The sequence below is a fragment of the Dysidea avara genome, chromosome 4, assembly GCF_963678975.1.
Source record: "Dysidea avara chromosome 4, odDysAvar1.4, whole genome shotgun sequence".
Classification (NCBI taxonomy): domain Eukaryota; kingdom Metazoa; phylum Porifera; class Demospongiae; order Dictyoceratida; family Dysideidae; genus Dysidea; species Dysidea avara.
The window spans coordinates 29,177,586-29,197,614 of NC_089275.1; the positions used below are offsets into that span (position 1 = coordinate 29,177,586).

Below are 20,029 nucleotides of genomic sequence, written 5' to 3' on the forward strand. Positions count from 1 at the left end.
TCCACGCCTTCAGGCACAATATAACATATGCTCAAAATCTAGGTTTATCCAATCGCTATGCATTGTTCACGTGCAGTGATTTAACAAGCGATATTGTTTTGTCACGTGAGGACACATAGTTGCCATGGTGCTAGTATTATCGCAAGAAAACTAGCCGCTTTTGCCAAGCCTACAGCAGAAACAGCCCTGGATGAGGTATGTAATCTGAATGTAATGTGAAATAGAGTCTAAAGTAGTTATACGGGCACAATGTGGAGTTTATGAAATTTATAAACCCTTAGGCCCTTAGTAGCACCCTCGCTTCGCTCGTGCGCTACAGCCCGGGCCTTCGGGTTTATAAATTTCATAGACTCCACATTGTGCCCATATAACTATTATCATACAGTACAGTAGAACTGGAGTTTTGAGTTTTCTTGCCATTCAAACTAATCCAATAACATCCTACTAAACAGTATTGGTTAAGCATAACCAAGCCCAAAAATCCCTCAAATCTTTCCAGCAAGTTTCTATAAAAATTTTAAAAATTATTGAACTGAATTAATCACGGACTTAACTTTGTCCTCCTTTGAGTCCCAGTTCTTTTCACTGACAACACAAGGTGTTAATTTGCGGTAATGCAATACAGCTCCTCTGTGATTGTGGTGGTAGCTATTATTTTATGGTCCATATTTTCCATAGTGATTGCAGAAACACTTCTCGTATTGTTCTTCATGTGTATTTCTGCATAACAGGTGGAAAGTAGCTAAGACGAAGCATAATGGTCACTGCTTTTTAGTAATTGATTGTTGGGGTGCGCATTCAGATGCGAAATTAAATTTATGGCATGCCTGATACCATCAGTTCTTTTGATGCAGTATGTGCTGGTTTATTAGTCATAACTATGATATTAAAAAGTAAACAAATAAATGGAAAGAAAAATTAAAATTCTAAGTGTAGATTAGAGACCTAGCATGAAGATCCGAGGGTGTGGTCTCTAACTGACTTAGAAAATGTATGCATTATATATTGGCATATAGGTGGAATCATTGTGAGATTGGATTATATGTTGTACTGAAATCGTCGTACAATGTTAAAATAATCACGGAAGAATGAATATGTTTTTGTTGCAGTGTTGAAAAAAATTGAAGCTCGCACTGCTTCCTTTTGCAAGTTAGACTAATTGGATCTGGGACAGCTGGGAAACAGCAGTGATCGATAATGTCGAGCTGGGTTAGCAGTAGCCAGTGCCTATAGCGTCACAGCAGTGTAAAGAACACGTGTGTCGAAGAAGCAGCTTGTGTGGATTTATACGATGGGAACTAGTTGTCACAAGTTGTGCCTTCAGTGGTGCCACAGTAGCACGAAGAGCAGGCACGGTTTCTAATATGGACCACACCCACATTACACGTAGCAAAAAATAACACTCTACAAGGAAGCTTACCTAGTTAGGTCTTGGTAAAGCCCATCCATAGTTTAATAGATGACGAAAACAGCCATAAAACACTCTAGAAACAGATGGGCACTAAACAGAATTTTCCATGATATTTTTGGACTTCTTCGTTCATGGTGATAAACGTACGTACGACGTTAGATTGTACCTCCCATAATCGAATTCTTTTAGGTATGCCTATAAAATGAATAGAGTGGTTAACCACGTGTTGGCCTGGGTGACTGGTCACCCACTGCAGGCTATAGCCTGATTTTGCTTTGAGGGAGCATTGCAAATCAATGATCGAAAGTGAGATTTGTGATGCTTGAGGTCTTTTCTGCTAGCAGGTTTCTAACCATTTTAAGAACCTGCTAGCAGGTCTCTTAGTGGATTTTAAAGACCTCATTATCCTCCAAAGATCAAAGCATATTATGCATACCATTTTCTAAATTGGATTAGGGATCAAGAAAATATAGCAAAACAAGGGAATTGCTAAAAAGTAGTGAAACAAGAGAGGTTGCCTATACCTGCAGATATAATGGTAAGTATAGACAACCTCTCCTTTTTCACTACTGTTTTGCTATTCCCTTGTTTTACTCTTTGATCCCTAATCCAACTTTTAATATTTCTTCTTAATTTGTCCCATTTTCAACTGAATTTGTTACTTTTGCAGTAGAAAATTTTTGTCACTTTTGCAATTGAATTTGTCGCCTTGGCAATTGAATTCAATGCACTTGCTGTAGAATTAGGTGCTATTGCATTAAAATTAGTCGCATTTGCAGGAAATTTCATCATGACTGGTTGTTTGTTCCATGTGCCAAAATAGAAATAAATTTCTTTTAGTAAGTTATTTTTATTTATTTATTAATATTTTATTTAGACTTTACAGCACAAGTGCTGAAGATCTGTAGGACTCCTGGCCCTACAGCCTGTTTAAAGTTGTTATAGAAAGTATGTTTGAAAAGGTGGAGAAAGGAGAAAAAATCCATGACTGGACCTTGGTAGCCCCAAACCTGCAGCCATCTGATTAATGCTCAAACACTTACAGGAGTCTTTCAGGTAGTCGGGATGTCTCCTTGTTAATTTCAAGTATATGTATCCATAGGAGCCTTAAAGAGTGACTTTATTTTCTTGAAGTATCCCAAGTGGACATTATTTTATGCATCCATGTCTGTATGAAGCCATTTATAAAGGAATAACTGGATATCTAGTGTTATCAAAGGTAAGAATTTGGGTGTGCACATGTCCATCAATAGTGAACAAGAGTGGTAGGAATCCTTATCAAGCATGCTGTAGACAAATTAAGTACTGACTAATTACTGCAAGTTCTTGTTAGTCAACAATTGTTTCAGCTGCTTCGAATAGTGTTCTTGATTAGCCCGGTGCTCACTGATTACATGCAGTTGTGATGAAATTTCCTGCAAACGTGATGAATTCTAATTCAATTCTACTGCAAGCGTGTCAAACTCAATTGCTAAGGTGATGAATTCAATTGCAAAAGCAATAAATTCAGTTGTAAACAGGATGAAGTAATTTGCAAAAACCTGTATATACAGTACAGTAGCATGTGTCTGTGTTATGTATTTGTTCGTGTAGAGTTGTGTGTATTATATGTGCAGATCCTATCAATACTTTATGGACCTTATAGAATTTTTAGCTAATCAAATTTTAATATTAAATTTGTTATAGTGCAATGTGATAAAGTTTTAAGTCTTTGTATGTTTTACTTTGTTTTTGTTTAGACTATACAACTGCTCAACAGTTCTATTAATTATACTGAACAACATGTATACAACTATCAACATTATATCTCTTCTGATGGGTCAAACATGTTCAACATTGTATTGTCATTTGATCTAATAATCACTCCAGTCCCTGCAAACATAGCAGAAATTATCACAAATATTTTAGAGGGTAGTGAACATAACAGAAAACGCAAACAAGTCAATGTAATTTATGAGGATGTTGAAGTGTCTGCATTCCAACCAAACAGTAAGTATTGTTTTCCTTTATACTGTGCTGTTGTAATAGTATACTGTGTACTCTGTATGCTTACAGCATCTTGCTCCTGTAATACTGATACTGTGACTACTATTAGAACAGTATGTACTGGACCTAGTACTCCACCATGTTTGTGTAATTCCTCTCAGAGTTGTAGAGTGAGTTACTACTTCATCAGTTTACACCTGATTAGTGTTATATTTACAGTGTAATAGTCCCACTTATGTTGGTGATGGTAATGTGTGTGGATTAGACTCAGACAGTGATGGGTTTCCTGATGTAGGCTTGGGCTGTGATCAATCGCAATGTGTACAGGTAACAAGATGAGAAGAGCAGTGTTTATTCTAGGATTTCTCCTTTTAAGGAGAATCAGGAATTGGAAGGGGGGGAGAGGGGGGTTGGGTGAAGATGTACAATAGCAACACTAGCTACCCATTTCCAATTAGCAAGTTTACAACCATAGAGCAATTGAAATAGTTAAATGTGTGGTTTAACAAGGCTGTGTGATGAGTGTTTAATTATGTGGAGTCAGATCCTGTGGTTATATGCATATGTTGCAATGACATAGTGAGGTACTAGCTACAGTAGGACAACCTGCATACCTCATGTACACAATTATATTAACAGTGCACTATGTTGTATATAGTCAATTTGTGTGAGAAATCATATTGGTGATAAATGTATGACACCATGAGGCTCTTTGTTGATGTCTTCCCAGAAATTTTACTATGTGAGATAAAATGTGAGGTGAACTGCAGGGAGTCAGATATTGAATAACTATCATTAGTTAGGAATTTTTGATAGCTGTATTTGTGCCATTGGAAAGTAAGGTTGTGCTGTAAGTTTATAAACTGGAAAAGTGTTAAAGTGATATACTGAGATTTTAGGGTGAGAAATGTCCCTTCCCCCCAGCCCGCACCAACAGTTCTAGAATAAATAAATAGAACACTGCACAAGTATATAATCATAGTCAGTGAGTTTCATTACTCTACAGGATCTCTGTCCTGACATATACAGTGTCACTAGTTCTGGTGAACAAAGCGTGTCATTCTGTACACCACCACCTCCAAACCCAGGTGAGTTTTTAAGTATAGTTATTTAGTTGATTATGAATTACCAGTAGCCTGCATGTCTATTGCCATCTTCTGTCTTCCTTGTCTGATATTGTATGGCTCATTATAATTAGACTAACTTTTTGGTGGCTGTGTTTTGATGGTATCTTATTTCAACTACTGTATTATGTGGGTGTTATAATTCATGTAATGCCTTCATTTTCAACACACAAGCTTGCAGTTTAATACTTTGGATTTACATTTCACACAAATCTCTCACAGATACACTACAAATAAGTTATACTGGTACAGTGTATAGTCTATAGAGTTTTAACCCAAAGTTGTCATGCATTGGTACAGCAAGGGTGCTACTTTAGACTACATTAGCACTTCGTTTAGTACCACGTTTTTTGATAAACCAGCTGAATTGCTCATAATAATACTAGCAGCTGAATTGCTCATAATAATACTAGCATTATGGCAATAATACATGCTCATGGGATACAGTCAAGTGCCGTATTACATCATTGCTCATAAGTAATGCATTTCATTGGTTAAACCTTCTAACTTTTATCTGTATTATGGAAAGTGCTCAGCTAAGAAAACACAAGGCACATGAGATGACTTAGTGTGCAACATGCATTCAAGATGATATATTTTGCATCTCTTATAATTTACATCATGCACATGCCAAATTTGATGTTGTTTTGATGGCTAGTTATGAAATTGTAACAGACCTATTAAATTATTTATCTTTGTATTATAAACACCTTTTGTATAAGCTATTTACATAGTTAAGTATTAATTGGTCCTTGTACTTTTGTGTCAGTCTTGTTGTGAATGATATATGAGTGGTAGCTTGAATAGTGCTCGTAACCTGCTTTGTTACAATGGCGTAGTCGGCAGGATCAGCCGGGGCCACGCCAGAAGACCAGTGCCTAGACTGACCCGCGACGTTTCATCTGAACCCGAAGTGAAAAAGCTGTGGTACCGTGTCATATCAACTCCTTACGTTGAACGGTACCCCGGAAGGTCGAGTCTCGTACTGTAGTGGCCTGTTGTTTTTGTTGTTTGTTACAGTTCACGTCACGGCCGAGCGATGAACCACCAGACTGATCAGGTGTCGGACGATCAGGACAGTACTCAGCCGATGGGAAGGCCAGTTATCCTTCCTGAGGTATTTAGCGGGGAGGAGGACCTCTGTGAGTGGATCCAGCACTTTGAAAGTGTGGCAGTTGTCAACAGGTGGGACGACATTACAAAATTGCAATGGTTGCACGTGCGAGTAACCGGAAAGCCACGTGTGGCGCTAAGAAGAACTAAGAGTGAATCTTACAAACAGGCCAGAGAAGCCCTTCAGGAGCGTTTCGAGCCCAGTAGTAAAACAGAACTTTACAAGAATGAACTGCGGCATAGTACGAAACGAGGAACTGAAAGTTGGGGTGATTTCGCAGACAGACTCGGTGTTTTAACAGACAAGGCATATCCAGAGCTTCAAGAGGAAGCCAGAGAATACATAGCACTGAGTCGTTACTTTGATCAACTGGAAGATCCCAGAATAGCTCTCAGTGTGAGACAACGCCGCCCGAAGACCATGTCAGAAGCTGTCTCGAGTACCATAGAGCTTGAGTCCTACGTGTTCGGAGCAGCGGCCATACAAGCCGAGCATTAAGGGCCACAGGAATGTACACTTACCTCCACACAGAATCTGGAAGCAATGTTAAATACATTAATGGAAAAGCTCAAGAAACTGGAAGATGAGATAAATGAGAGACAAGTAACAACTAAAATGAGGAAACAGTACCACCAGCAAAGACAGAAGAAGAGGAAACATCGAGCAATAATTTGTTACAAGTGTGAGCAGCCAGGACATTATGCTAGTGGATGTGCTAATATCCCACCTACAACATGTGGAGAAGTGTCCTTACCCATGAGTCAGGTATGTAACAGTAATTGTGCCTCACCTGATAATGACATGTGCACAATTGCTATAAATAGTGTATCAAATTATACTGTGTGTGCACGTGTATTCAGTAATGAGGTATCATTCCTGGTAGACACTGGGGCAGCTGTATCGCTTGTATCTAGTGAGGTATGGGAACGCATTAAGCCACCCACTGCCCCAAGAATCAACCCAGTTGGCTTGCACCTGGTTGGTGTTGATGGTACACCTTTGCAGATTCAAGGATCGGTAACTATTGAGCTAGAAATCTCAGGGAAAACATTTAAACAAGAACTAATTGTTGTTAATGCCCTAACACCAGAAGGAATCCTTGGATTGAATTTCTTGGAGGCTAATGATTGTGTCTTAGACCTGGCACGAGGGGAACTTTGTTCTGGTGGGACCCGAATATCTCTGAATGCAAGGCAGCTACCAGAGAATAGCACATGGCATGTAGAGGTTGTCATACCAGAAACACTGACCATCGCTGCCGCCAGTGAAATTGAGGTTATGGGAACGATGCCCCTGAACTGTGAAGGGACTTGGATGGTGGAGGACAAGCCAGTTAAGAAACAGCTTGTTCTCATAGCAAGAGCCATTGTGGTACCTCAAAATGGGCTTGTACCACTCCAGATAATTAACCTAGACTATAAGCCAACTACCATTTACAAGGGGACCAAAGTGGCAAGTGCAGAGGCTATCAGTAATATAGAGGAGATATTATCAGTAGGCAAAACTAATGATTCTGCTTGTACCGACTTGGAATGGAAGAAAGTGGTGAATGATGTACTCAGCACAATGCCATATACTTTTTCAGACCACCAGCTCACTCAGTTTAGTGCTCTGCTTACTTCTGATGCACACGTATTTGCTTATAAGTCTGGTGACCTTGGCCGAACGAATCTGTTGAATCATCAGATTGAAACCAATGGAAACCCTATCCGTCAAGCAGTAAGGAGAGTTCCTCTACTCCAAAGAGATGAAATTAGGAGACTTTTAAATGAAATGCAAGAAAAAAACATCATTGCCCCATCAAAAAGCCCTTGGGCATCCCCTATTGTTCTTGTACCAAAGAAGGACGGTTCTCTTCGCTTTTGTGTAGACTACCGCAAGGTTAATGAAATAACTCACAAGGATGCTTATCCCATACCCAGGATTGATGACACTCTGGATACCCTGGCAGGATCGATGTGCTTTTCCACATTAGACTTGAAGAGTGGGTACTGGCAGGTGGAAGTTGACCCACAGCACAGAGAAAAGACAGCGTTTTGCACACATGAGGGCCTGTTCCAGTTTAATGTTATGCCATTTGGACTTTGCAACGCTCCTGCAACTTTCCAACGGCTTATGGATATGGTACTGTCGGGCCTCCAATGGAGTAGTTGCGTAGTCTACATTGATGACATAATTGTGGTGGGCAGGAGTTTTGATGAGCACCTTTGCAATTTGAAACAAGTGTTTGAGCATATAAATAAGGCAGGGCTAAAGTTACATCCAAATAAATTTTGGTTTCTACAACCTAAGGTTCAATTTCTAGTACATGTTGTGTCTACAGAGGGCATTATGCTGGACCCATCCAAGACTGATCAGGTAAAAGAGTGGCCGGTACCAACATCAGTGAAAGAAACTCAACAGTTTTTAGGACTGGCTAGTTATTATAGACGGTTCATTAAGGGTTTCGCTTCCATAGCCTCACCACTTCATAAACTTACCGAGCGACAGTCACAATCTAGGTTTCAGTGGACAAGCCAATGTCAGGAGGCATTTGATTGTTTAAAGAGCCGTCTGGTGTCATCTCCTGTCCTTGCTTTGCCTGACTGGTCCCAGCCCTTTCTCCTGGATACTGATGCCAGTGATACAGGAATTGGCGCCATCTTATCGCAGGTCCAGAAGGGAAAGGAGTGTGTCATAGCATATGCCAGTAGAAGCCTGACAAAATCAGAACGAAACTATTGTGTAACAAGAAGAGAGCTATTGGCAGTGGTCACATTTTTGCAGCACTTTCGTCCTTACCTTCTTGGAGCACCCTTTACAATAAGAACAGACCATGGTGCACTTTCTTGGATACATAAGTTCAAGGAACCGGAGGGTCAGATTGCCCGGTGGGTGCAGAAGTTGCAAGAATATGAGTTCACAATTATTCATCGCCCTGGTATCCATCACAAGAATGCTGATGCAATGTCACGTATACCATGCAAGCAGTGTGGGATTATCCCAGCAGATGAAGCTCTAGCTCTGGCAGCAGTGACGACTCCAAATGTAGCATCACTGGGTGAATATTCCCCCGAGGAATTGCGAGCTGCTCAGTTGAATGACCCTGGAATTAGTCTAGTTCTGACTGCTAAAGAATCTAACAATTGTCCTGAAACTCAACCAACAAACAGCCCAGGTGACAAGCAACTCTGGCAGCTATGGGAACAACTAACTGTTATTAATGGACTGCTATACAGAATGTTTAAAGAACCAAACAAAGATCAGCACTGGTTCCAGTTAGTAGTTCCCCAAGAACATCGTCCCAGAATTTTGGCAGCATTGCATGAAGGCATAGCAGGGGGCCACCTAGGACAGGAGAAAACCTTTAGCAGAGTCAAGGAACGTTTTTACTGGCCTGGGTATTGGAGTGATACCTGCAATTGGTGCCAAACCTGTGCCAGTTGTGCAACTAGAAAGTCTACTACTACCCCAAGAAGAGCACCGCTGGGAAACATAGCAGCTAGTCATCCTGGGCAGATAATGGCCATGGACATTGTGGGACCATTTCCAGAGAGTGAGAATAGAAACTCATATATATTAGTTGTCGCAGATTTATTCACTAGGTGGATGGAAGCTTTCCCCATTCCAAATCAAGAAGCTCATACAGTTGCAGATAAATTAGTAGATGGAGTTTTTATGCACTTTGGTGTTCCTAGTCAACTTCACTCAGACCAGGGTCCACAATTTGAGAGTAATCTGATGTCAGAAGTATGCACCTTGTTAGGCATCCAGAAGAGCAGGACTACACCGTATCATCCGCAATGTGACGGTATGGTGGAGCGATTTAACAGGACATTACTGAGTATGCTAGCCACTCATTGCAAGGCTAACCCCTGGGACTGGAAGAAACATCTGCAAAAAGTGTGCTTTGCATACAACTCTAGCGTTCATGCGTCAACTGGTTATTCACCATTCTATTTAATGCATGGTCATCAACCAGTGTTACCTGTTGATGTTCAGTATGGTACTACACAACCTCACAATTCCACATCACTGACTGAGTATGCAACTAAGCTAGATCAGCGATTGTCATCTGCTTTTGAGCTTGCTAGTAAGACTTCTGGAGTACACCATGAAAAACAAAAACAATATTATGACAAAACAACACATGGTGATTCATATGCTGTAGGTGACTTGGTCTGGGTATTGAATCCAAAGGTGCCAAGAAACAGCAGTAAGAAGTTATTTCATCCTTGGAATGGACCTTTTAGAGTTGTTAAAAAATTATCTGAATGTACGTACAGGATACAAAGACAGGAAGGTAGAAGACAAAGGCAGGTGGTCCATTTTAACAGACTAAAGCCATGCCGAAGAGATACTAGATTAGACAGTAGTACACGGAAAGCCTCAAGTGATAGTACTGAACCCTCACAAGCAAGGCATAATAATGTACAAGCACCACCACCATCACCAATTGGCACTAATTTAGAAATAGTGGATTACGATGACGATGTTACTTTGGTGGATAACCAACATACTGTAGAGTATGTAGTTCAGAACTCCAGCAATATACAAGACCAACCACCTGCAGAGATGAGACGTTATCCAGTACGAGAACATAGACCCTCAGCAAGACTCCAGGACTATATTAGATCATAAAGATGAGGACATCTTCTTAGTGGAGGGGGATAGTGTAACAGACCTATTAAATTATTTATCTTTGTATTATAAACACCTTTTGTATAAGCTATTTACATAGTTAAGTATTAATTGGTCCTTGTACTTTTGTGTCAGTCTTGTTGTGAATGATATATGAGTGGTAGCTTGAATAGTGCTCGTAACCTGCTTTGTTACAAAATAACAGTACTGTCCACATTGATCATGTTAACGGGAGCTCCATTTTTCCTGTTATATGGAGTTTAACTAGTTAAACTAGGTTAATGTTGAAGTCAAGCATGTGTGAGTGTATTATGATAGTAACTAACCCGAAGCTCTACCATGACTGGAGGGAAGATTGGGCAGGTGCACACATGAGAAGGGTTGGCAATAATTGGAGAATAACATTGTGCATGTGTTACAAGAAAAAGGCATGTGGAGAGGTGTTAGAGTGCATGGTGCTGCATGGCATAGTGAGTCTTGTCCCACCCACACCATTCTCCTCTACCAACTATCTCATCTTAGTATTTTAGAAGATGATAATCACAAAGGGATTGGTGGGTGGGGTTTAATATAATATATTGTCCCAAAAAGAAAAAAAAAATTAATAACAGGGGTGTGGGGAGGTGAAGCATGCACCACAGACAGTCCCAGCAGGGAGTTTAGTTAATCCCCCCATTTTTTCCCTTGTCTTTTTCATCTTGAGGCTAGCTTAGGGTGTGACAGTGCAGGGTTTCTATTAGGAACATTGTGGTATGTAGAAATTCTTGTGGCTTCAGAGAATATTAAAATCTCCAAGCATTCTTACCTCCAAGCCTTTGTAGTAAAACGTGCTGTATACATCATGTAAAATTGTTGAAAAAGTGGCCTATTTGAGAATTAGTAGAACCCATGGAATCCTGCATACCTACCAAAACAACCACCATCTGTTGATGGGTGGCAACTTGCTCACAACAGGGTAAGCCCTGCTGACTGGGTTAAACTGACAAGCAACATTAAGCACATTTAATATTATCCAAAGCATGACATGTATGTCATATAAGCTATCATCCAGTGCTAGTACTAGAAACAAGTTTTAAAATTTTAAGGAAAATTATAATACCCTAATAGAGCAGACATAATTACTTACTCCAATAGAGCAGTCATAGAAATTTATGCAAAGTTGCCCAGTCTCTGTCTCATTCTGTCAATGTGTACTTTTTATGTAAATGACTTACAGAATTGGAGGTAATGCATTATAAAATGTAATGCATTACATAATACTATTACTTTTGTAGCAAGGAGTAATATAACGCATTACATGACAAAGCAATGAGTAATATTGCATCCGGAAATTGTAACACATTACTTCTTTAAATGCGTATTGTATCTAGCATGTGATAGGTTGCATTTTGGGCCCTACAGGCAAGAACAAAGAGTGATAGTGTATGGGGAGTGTCCTTGAGACCACGATACTACAACAAAGTATTTTTAGGCTGAACTACACCGGAGGAACATGTGTCTCACTCGTGTCACTTGTATAGCTGTAGGCTGGGAGCTTGTATTTAAATTGTTGGGCATAGCAAGACCGGAGGAGACGGTCTGGTTGGTCAGGCCTGAGTCAGACTAATAATCTGGAGCTGGACCAAATAGCTAACCAGACAGTGAGACTAAAATTGGAGTTTTGGGTGATTTAAAAAATTATATCCGGCCACCTGTAAGTGTTTTATTGTTTTTAATGTTATATTTGATGCTAGACGGATTAATATTATTTGGTAAAGGTGATTTTCGTCGCGTAAGAAGTCTCTAAGCTGGTTTTTAAAAGGCGATATTTTTGGCTGCACGTGTCATTTCAGGGGGGGAATCCTACTTAAACAGTGACCACAGTTGCAAGCCTAGAGCCCAAATGAAGTAGTGCACAGTCATCATTTTACGCCACAACAACAAACTCACTGGAGGGATGTGCCTTTTGGGGTTCTGATGAGTGTACGCCCTGTGCGCCTTGTCCTTTCTTTTATCTTCAATCAGGCTGCTTGTCTTCTTCATCCAACGAAATCATACCGAGGCGTTAATTTTCCATATCAGCACTTTCTTTAAGCAGCATAATCGGGCATAGAAGATGCCACAAAATTATTTAAGGCACTCAGACTATGCTACTGTATGGAGGTACCCAATACCCACGATAGGTCACAACATTCTTTATTCTACGTATTATCGATCTATCAATCAAGACCACGATGACCATGCCCCTATTATGCTAGCTGTATTTGTGACCACACACCTTCAAGTTGGTAGGCTGATTCAAGATACTCTGGTCTAATACTATGAATCGATCGAAACCACAATGACCACACCCCTTTTGGGACAATCACACATCTTTTCAGGCTGACTTGAGATACTTTAATACAGCAGTCACCCTAATAGAACAGTCACATTTTTATAGCTAGCTGTATACTTTGTCAAAAAAACTAAAAAAACTAGTATATTAAATTTAAAAATGAAGTAGGAATCCAAGCGATAAAAAGTAATGAAACAAGGGATTAACAATGGTAGCTATTACAGTATAGCTCAGTGGGAAATCCCTACTTTGGCATGGTATAACATTTATTTTGTGTTTAATGCCAAAGTAGGGATTTCCCACTGAGCTATACTATAATAGCTACCATTGTTAATCTCTTGTTTCATTGCTTTTTATCGCTTAGATTCCTACTTCATTTTTAAATTTATAATTTTTAATATATACAATTACCCACAATTATTATAGTATAGAAAGTCTGAAGAACAGCAAGGTATAGGCTAGAACATAATTATATAGTTAGCTAGCAGTGAAATATCACTAAATTGCAAATTTGAATGTCTAATTTCCTATGGGGCATGCCCCCAGACCCCTGTAGAATGTTTGTGCTTTGCATTTCACAGAGTGTGCTTCGCACTTACAGAGTGTTCTTTGTACACTGTGTAACAACTCCTCTCTCATTGGCAACACAATTTTCAACATATACAATGGCCCAACCAACTAAATTTTCCCTCCTCCGGCCCTGCATAGTTTAAAGCTTGTAACAAACAAATGTATGTAGTACATAATAGTATCTAATCCAAAACAGCCAAGCTGTAAAAAAAAAGTGTGCGGCCCTCAGAAAGGCTATGGTGAAAAAAGATGTGAAATCCAAGGTGGCGGCCAAGAAATGGCTGTGATGGTAGGTTAATGGTAAAAATTTTAATAACAACAATTCAGGTGAATTTTTGTGCCGCTTGGTCTTGGCAAAAAATTCACCTAAATTGCCGTTATTAAAATTTTTACCATTAACCTACCATCACAGTCATTTCTTGGCCGCCACCTTGGATTTCACATCTTTTTTCACCATAGCCTTTTCAAGGGCCGCACACTTTTTTTTACAGCTTGGCTGTTTTGGATTAGATTTAATTTCTTTTTGTATCAAGACACACAGTAGTGTGTCGTGCGGCCCAAGAAGCCGGCGCGTAACAGCCGTGAGTATATTGACAGGAAGAAAGAAAACGCAATTTTCGCACCTACGTAGCTCTGTGCTTCCTTGATGAAACAAGACGATTTTTGCTATGGACATGCCCTCCAACTGCAGCACTCCACATTCCAAATTTGAGCAAAATCGATTCGCGCGTTCCCGAGATATGCGACTTCAAAAATTGGCTTAGTTTCTTCGTTTTTTTCCCTTCTTCTTATTTTTCTTTTTCTTGTCGCACACTTACAAAAACTGCTATAAAACTCGAACGCCATATCCGATTGCCTTGAAATTTGGCACACAGAAAGGGGGTATAAAGGTGCATCTCGGTACCAACTTTGGCTGGACTACGATAAACAGGCAAAGAGTTATGAGCGATTATTCACGAAATAGAACACCAATATGTTGTCACGCCTACAGGGTAAACCGCGTATGGGAAGAAGCTGAAAATCGGTGGGTGAATAGGTTAACTATTGAACCTCAAACTTTTTGTGGTTTGAAAGAAATCGAGCTAAAAAATAGGAAGATACAACGAAAAAACCAACAGTGTGTAACAATTACGCAATTGAGATTAGCTAACAAAAAAAAAACGACTGCTTGCCACGCCTACCAGATAAACCGCTTGGGGTAATGCTTTGAAAATCGTTGTACAAATGGAGTAATCATCTTAGAAAGGCTCTTCAATGGTGTAGAAGAATCAGACTTAAAGCCACGGAGTTATAACACGAAATCCAACTTGGTGCAGCAAGTGCGAGATCGAGATACTCTAATAGAGCAGTCATCCTAATAGAGCAGTCACCCTGAAGAGAATTCAAGAGATCAGCTATAAACAAGAAACCTGTGTAGAGATCAGCTACACACAAGTCACCCTGTAGAGAGATCAGCTAGAAGAAGTTACCTTGTAGAGAGTGAAGCTACAAACAAATCACCCTATTGAAAGATCAGTTAAAAGAAGTCACCTTGTAGAAAGTTCAGTTACAAAGAAACCACCATGTAGAGAGTTCAGCTACAAACTAGTGACCTTGTAGAGACATCAGCTAGAAAAGTTACCTTGTAGAGAGTTCAGCTACAAAGAAACCATTCTGTAAAGAGCTCAGCTGCAAACAAATCACCTGTACAGAATTCAGCTACAGACAAATCATCCTGTAGAGAGATCAGCTAGAAGAAATTACCTTGTAGATAGTTCAGCTACAAACAAATCACCCTGTAGAAAGATAAGTTAGAAGAAGTTACTTTGTAGAGAGTTCAGCTACAAAGAAACCATTTTGTAAAGAGCTCAGCTGCAAACAAATCACCTGTACAGAATTCAGCTACGAACAAATCACCCTATTGAAAGATCAGCTAGAAGAAGTCACCTTGTAGAAAGTTCAGTTACAAAGAAACTGAACTTTCTTTGTATCTGAACACTCTATAAGGTGACTTCTTCTAGCTGATCTTTCTACAGGGTGATTTGTTTGTAGCTAAACTCTCTACAAGGAAACTTCTTCTAGCTGATCTCTCTACAGGGAGATTTGTTTGTAGCTGAACTCTCTACAGGTGATTTGTTTACAGCTGAACTCTCTACATGATGGTTTCTTTGTAGCTGAACTCTGTACATGGTAATTTCTTCTAGCTGATTCCTCTACAAGGCAATTTGTTTGTAGCTGAACTCTCTACATGATGGTTTCTTTGTAGCTGAACTCTCTACAAGGTGAGTTCTTCTAGCTGAACTACGTAGTTGAACTCCCTACAAGGTAGCTTCTTCTAGATGATCTCTCTACAGGGTGAACTGTTTGTAGCTTATCTCTATACAGGTTACTATTTTCTAGCTGATCTGTCGAATTCTTTTCAGGGTGAGTGTTCTATTAGGGTGACTGCTCTATTAGAGTATCTCGATCTCGCACTTGCTACACCAATTTTGATTTCGTGTTATAACTCCATGGCTTCAAGTCTGATTCTTCTACACCATTGAAGACCCTTTCTAAGATGATTACTCCATCTGTACAGCGAATATCAAAGCATTACCCCAAGCGGTTTTTCTGGTGGGAGTGGAAAGTAGTCGTTTTTTTTTATTAGTTAATCTCAATTGCGTAATTGTTACATACTGTTGGTTTTTTCATTGTATCTTCCTGGTTTTTAGCGTGATTTCTTTCAAACCACAAAAGGTTTGAGGTTCAATAGTTAACCTATTCACCACCGATTTTCAGCTTCTTCCCATACACGGTTTACCCTGTAGGCGTGACAACATATTGGTGTTTTTTTTTGTGAATAATTACTAATAACTCTTTGCCTGTTTATCGTATTCCAGCCAAAGATGGTACAGAGATGCGCCTTTATACCCCCCTTCTGTTTGCCAAATTTCAAGGCAATCAGATATTGCATTCGCGTTTTATAGCGGTTTTTGTAAGTGTGCGAAAAGAGGAAGAAAAAGAAGAGGAAGAAGAAGTAAAAAGAAGAAACTAATCCAATTTTTGAAGTCGCATATCTCGGGAACGCTTGAAGCGATTTCACTCAAATTTGGAATGTGGAGTACTGAAGTTGGAGGGAGTGTATACTGTGCAAAAATCGTCTTGTTTCATCAAGGCAGCACAGAGCTACGGAGGTGTGAAAATTGCATTTTCTTTCTTCCTGTCAATATACTCACGGGTGTTACGCGCCGGCTTCTTGGGCCGCACGACACACTACCGTGTGTCTTGATCTTGAATCAGCCTTCACCTACCAGGGGATATGTTGCTATTTCATATTTTCATTGCACTAGCATTGTGAATGCAGCTAGACCAATAATAAGGGGTTGTGGTCATTGTGATAAAGTAAATAGATTATTAAGAGGTATGGTCCCCATGCTCAATTGTTATAATCAACCAAGACCATGAATGGGCATTGTCTCAAACCTATTGTGAAGTTACAGTTACCTACCAAGTGTATGCACTTTAAATATTTTATGGCATCTAAATATGCTGCTCAAGGAAAGTGTTGATATAAAAATTAATGCCCTAATATGGATACATTTCATCAAGAACACCACAACCAGAAGATAAAAGGAAAAACAAGATGCCGAGAACACACACTTGTTGAAACCCCAAAAGGCACATGCCACTGGTGAGTTTGTTATTATGGCATGAAATGGTGGCCGTGCGCTGCTTTGTTTGGCCTCCAGCCTTGCAACTGTGGTCAGGCAGAGCAGGCACAGAGACAGGTAATTAGAAAATCTCATTGAATTTAAAAAAAAAAAAAAAGTTTGTAGCAATCCGTTGAAAGCATTTAAGGTTGTACTACAGGCACTTTTGAGCTTGGTTATACTTAACTAATACTGCCAAGACGCCAGGAAGGTATTGTGAAGTTGGTTTTCAGGTGATATTTTGGCCAGAAAAACTCAACCTCCATGCTCCCTAATATACAGTACCACCGTACCGTATGATAACTATAATTATGTGACCGGATCTGCAAAACCCGACACAATCGCGCAAGCCTAAATTTACAGTATAAAGCATTGAATACATTGGGTGAAATACTTGCGTGTTATTGAAATAATCCATAAAATTTTTGAATGCCTCTTTTGTAGTGAAAGAAGGGACGAACAATAAAACCCTGGATATTGTCTTATGCACCTGCTCAAGAGGAGTTTGAAAATCTTTGTTTCGTTGAAGTAAGCCCAAGGATACGGAAGCTATGAGCATTTGTTTACGTCACATTGAAGCAATCGTACGCGATCAATTTTTCTTCATGAATTTCGCCTTTGTATGCAGTGAAGAAGGGTGAGTAAAGGAAAGCTTACCCAGTAATTGTTTCCCCTGTTTCCTGGCAAACATGACAGTGAAAATTGTATCTCTGTACCTCAATTCGTTGGTAAGTTACAACCATTTTTGTAGGCGCCTGTAATTTATTTTCCTTATACTTGCTGTACAAATCAATTTTTTAGTTGTTGCTACTTTGTAGGGCTGTAACTCCTAAAGTTATGGGCATATGAGGCTGAAACTTTGCCAGAGGGTACAACTGGCTAAATAGATTATAAATATTTAAAAACAGGAATTTGAAAAATGTGCAATTGTGTCGGTTTTTCACAGATCCGGTCACATATCACAGCATCCTAATAAAGTAGTGATGCCTTCTGCTACAGAAATCTATGTAATGGTGAGTGAGCCTGGGTCCTGCCAAAGCAGAGCTTTCCCCAGAAAAATAAAGTAGAGCGGTAATACTGTCAGTTGGCTACTAACATCAAGGTCAATTTGTTAATTATCTATATTCTTTTTACCACATTAAGCAGTGCTGTATCACTCTATCACTCTTTAGTGGAGCCCCTGCAAAGAACTTTGGTGACCTACCAGATGTATGTTCATATGCAACATCAAGAATTACTAATAGTTACTCTAATTAAGCAGTCAAGGTATTCAAAAGCATAAAGCAAAGTACCAATCTATGAAGAAGATTATTTTTATGTACTTGTCAGTGGTGTAGAACTGGATTTGGGTTATTAATTGATAGGTGGCATTTCCTAAGACCTCCTGGATTGGACTGACTTTGTCAGCTGGGCATGTACTAACCTGTGCACTGCAGATCACTTGCTCTGTTGTGCACGTTTATGCATAAAATTGTCCTTGTTTCTGTGTATCTAAACCAAAACAGCCAAGCTGTAAAAAAGAGTGCGGCCCCCAAGGTGAAAAAAGATGTGAAATCCAAGGTGGCGGCCAAGAAATGGCTGTGATGGTATGGTAATGGCAAAAATTTTAATTACGACAATTCAGGTGAATTTGTGTTGCCTCCTCCACTAGGATTCGGCACCAAATTCACCTGAATTGTCATAATTAAAATTTTTGCCATTAACCTACCAACACAACCATTTCTTGGCCACCACCTTGAATATCACATCTTTTTTCACCTTGGGGGCTGCACTCTTTTTTTACAGCTTGGCTGTTTTGGTTTAGATATCACTTCTTTTTGCATTGCAAGCCACAAAGCTGGCCATATGGCTTTGATGCTTCTTTTTAACTTGTAAGCAATTGTGGAAGAAAGGAAGTAATTGTGTGTATAGTTTTTGTCTGATGAAATATTTATATATTTAACATTGAATGATGATTATCACATACTGTAGTTAATAAGGTAACTTCTTACATAACTGAACTATAGCTGAAACTCTCATTGTTTGTAGCTGAACTCTTTTCAGGGTGATTTGTTTCTAGCTGAACTCTCTACAGGATGATTTATTTCTAGCTGAACTTTCTACAGGGTGATTTGTTTGCAGCTGAACTCTCTACATGGTGATTTATTTCTAGCTGAACTATCTACAAGGTGATTTGTTCAAGCTGAACTCTCTACAGGGTGGCTGAATTCTCTACAGGGTGATTTGTTTGCAACTGAACTCTCTACAAGATGATTTGTTTCTAGCTGATCTCTCTATAGCGTAACTTCATTGTAGCTGAACTCTCTACAGGGTGGTTTCTTTGTAGCTGATCTCTCTACAGGGTGACTTGTTTCTAGCTGATCTCTTTACAGGATGACTTGTTTCGAGCTGAACTCTGGATGACTTGTTTCTAGCTGACCTCTCTACACAGTGACTTGTTTCTAGCTGAACTCTCTATAGGGTTTTCTGTTTGCAATTTAACTCTCTATAGGATGGTTTCTTTGTAGCTGATCTCTCTACAGGGTGACTTGTTTCTAGATGATCTCTCTACAGGGTGACTTGTTTCTAGCTGATCTCTGGACAACTTGCTTCTAGCTGATCACTCTACAAGGTGACTTGTTTCTAGCTGAACTCTCTATAGGTAAGAGTTCATAATATATATATTTAGGAGAGTATCCAATGCTGTATTGCCCCTTCAAAACACACTGTGTAATAATGTTATGCAATAGTTGTCATCACCAAACGTGTTAACTTGCTTCAAGTTTTATATGAACCTTGAAGTGCTTGTAGGTCTTCGTTTTGGTATATCAATGGCTATCAAAAAGTCTTTCATGGCGAAGCCATGTGTTGGAGTTTACTGAAATTACACTAAAATATTCAGATATGTTGCACAATTATTAGGCAGTGTGTTTTGAAGGGGTAATACAGGCATTGGATATTCTCCTAAATATATATATATGTGACTGAATTTGACAAAACCCGGCTTCGACGCACAAAGCTTCGTTAGGAGATATGGCGATTTTAAGTAATCATTGTGTAATAACTTCCCAGTGCCTACAGCTGTGCAAACAAAATTTGCACCAAGTATGCATCTATTTACTAGCTATCACTGAGTGGGTGTATACATTTCTGATAACCAAAATTAGCCATGTTTTGGGCAGTTTTTCTCGAGCGGGTAATAATATCACAGGTGGTAGTAATAGGGTGGGAGGGTGGGGGGCA

At 39.5% G+C, this 20,029-nt stretch overlaps 1 protein-coding gene across 1 annotated transcript in view; it reads left to right on the top strand.

Annotated features, from left to right (window-relative positions):
• The window catches only part of LOC136254626 (adhesion G protein-coupled receptor L4-like), a 111,363-nt gene that overhangs the window by 28,793 nt on the left and 62,541 nt on the right, over positions 1-20,029 (top strand). Inside the window, exons 3-6 of the mRNA XM_066047370.1 lie at positions 3,151-3,400; positions 3,467-3,567; positions 3,617-3,724; positions 4,404-4,485. Of these exons, the coding sequence (XP_065903442.1) occupies positions 3,151-3,400; positions 3,467-3,567; positions 3,617-3,724; positions 4,404-4,485 (541 nt within the window). The remainder of the gene's footprint in view (positions 1-3,150; positions 3,401-3,466; positions 3,568-3,616; positions 3,725-4,403; positions 4,486-20,029) is intronic.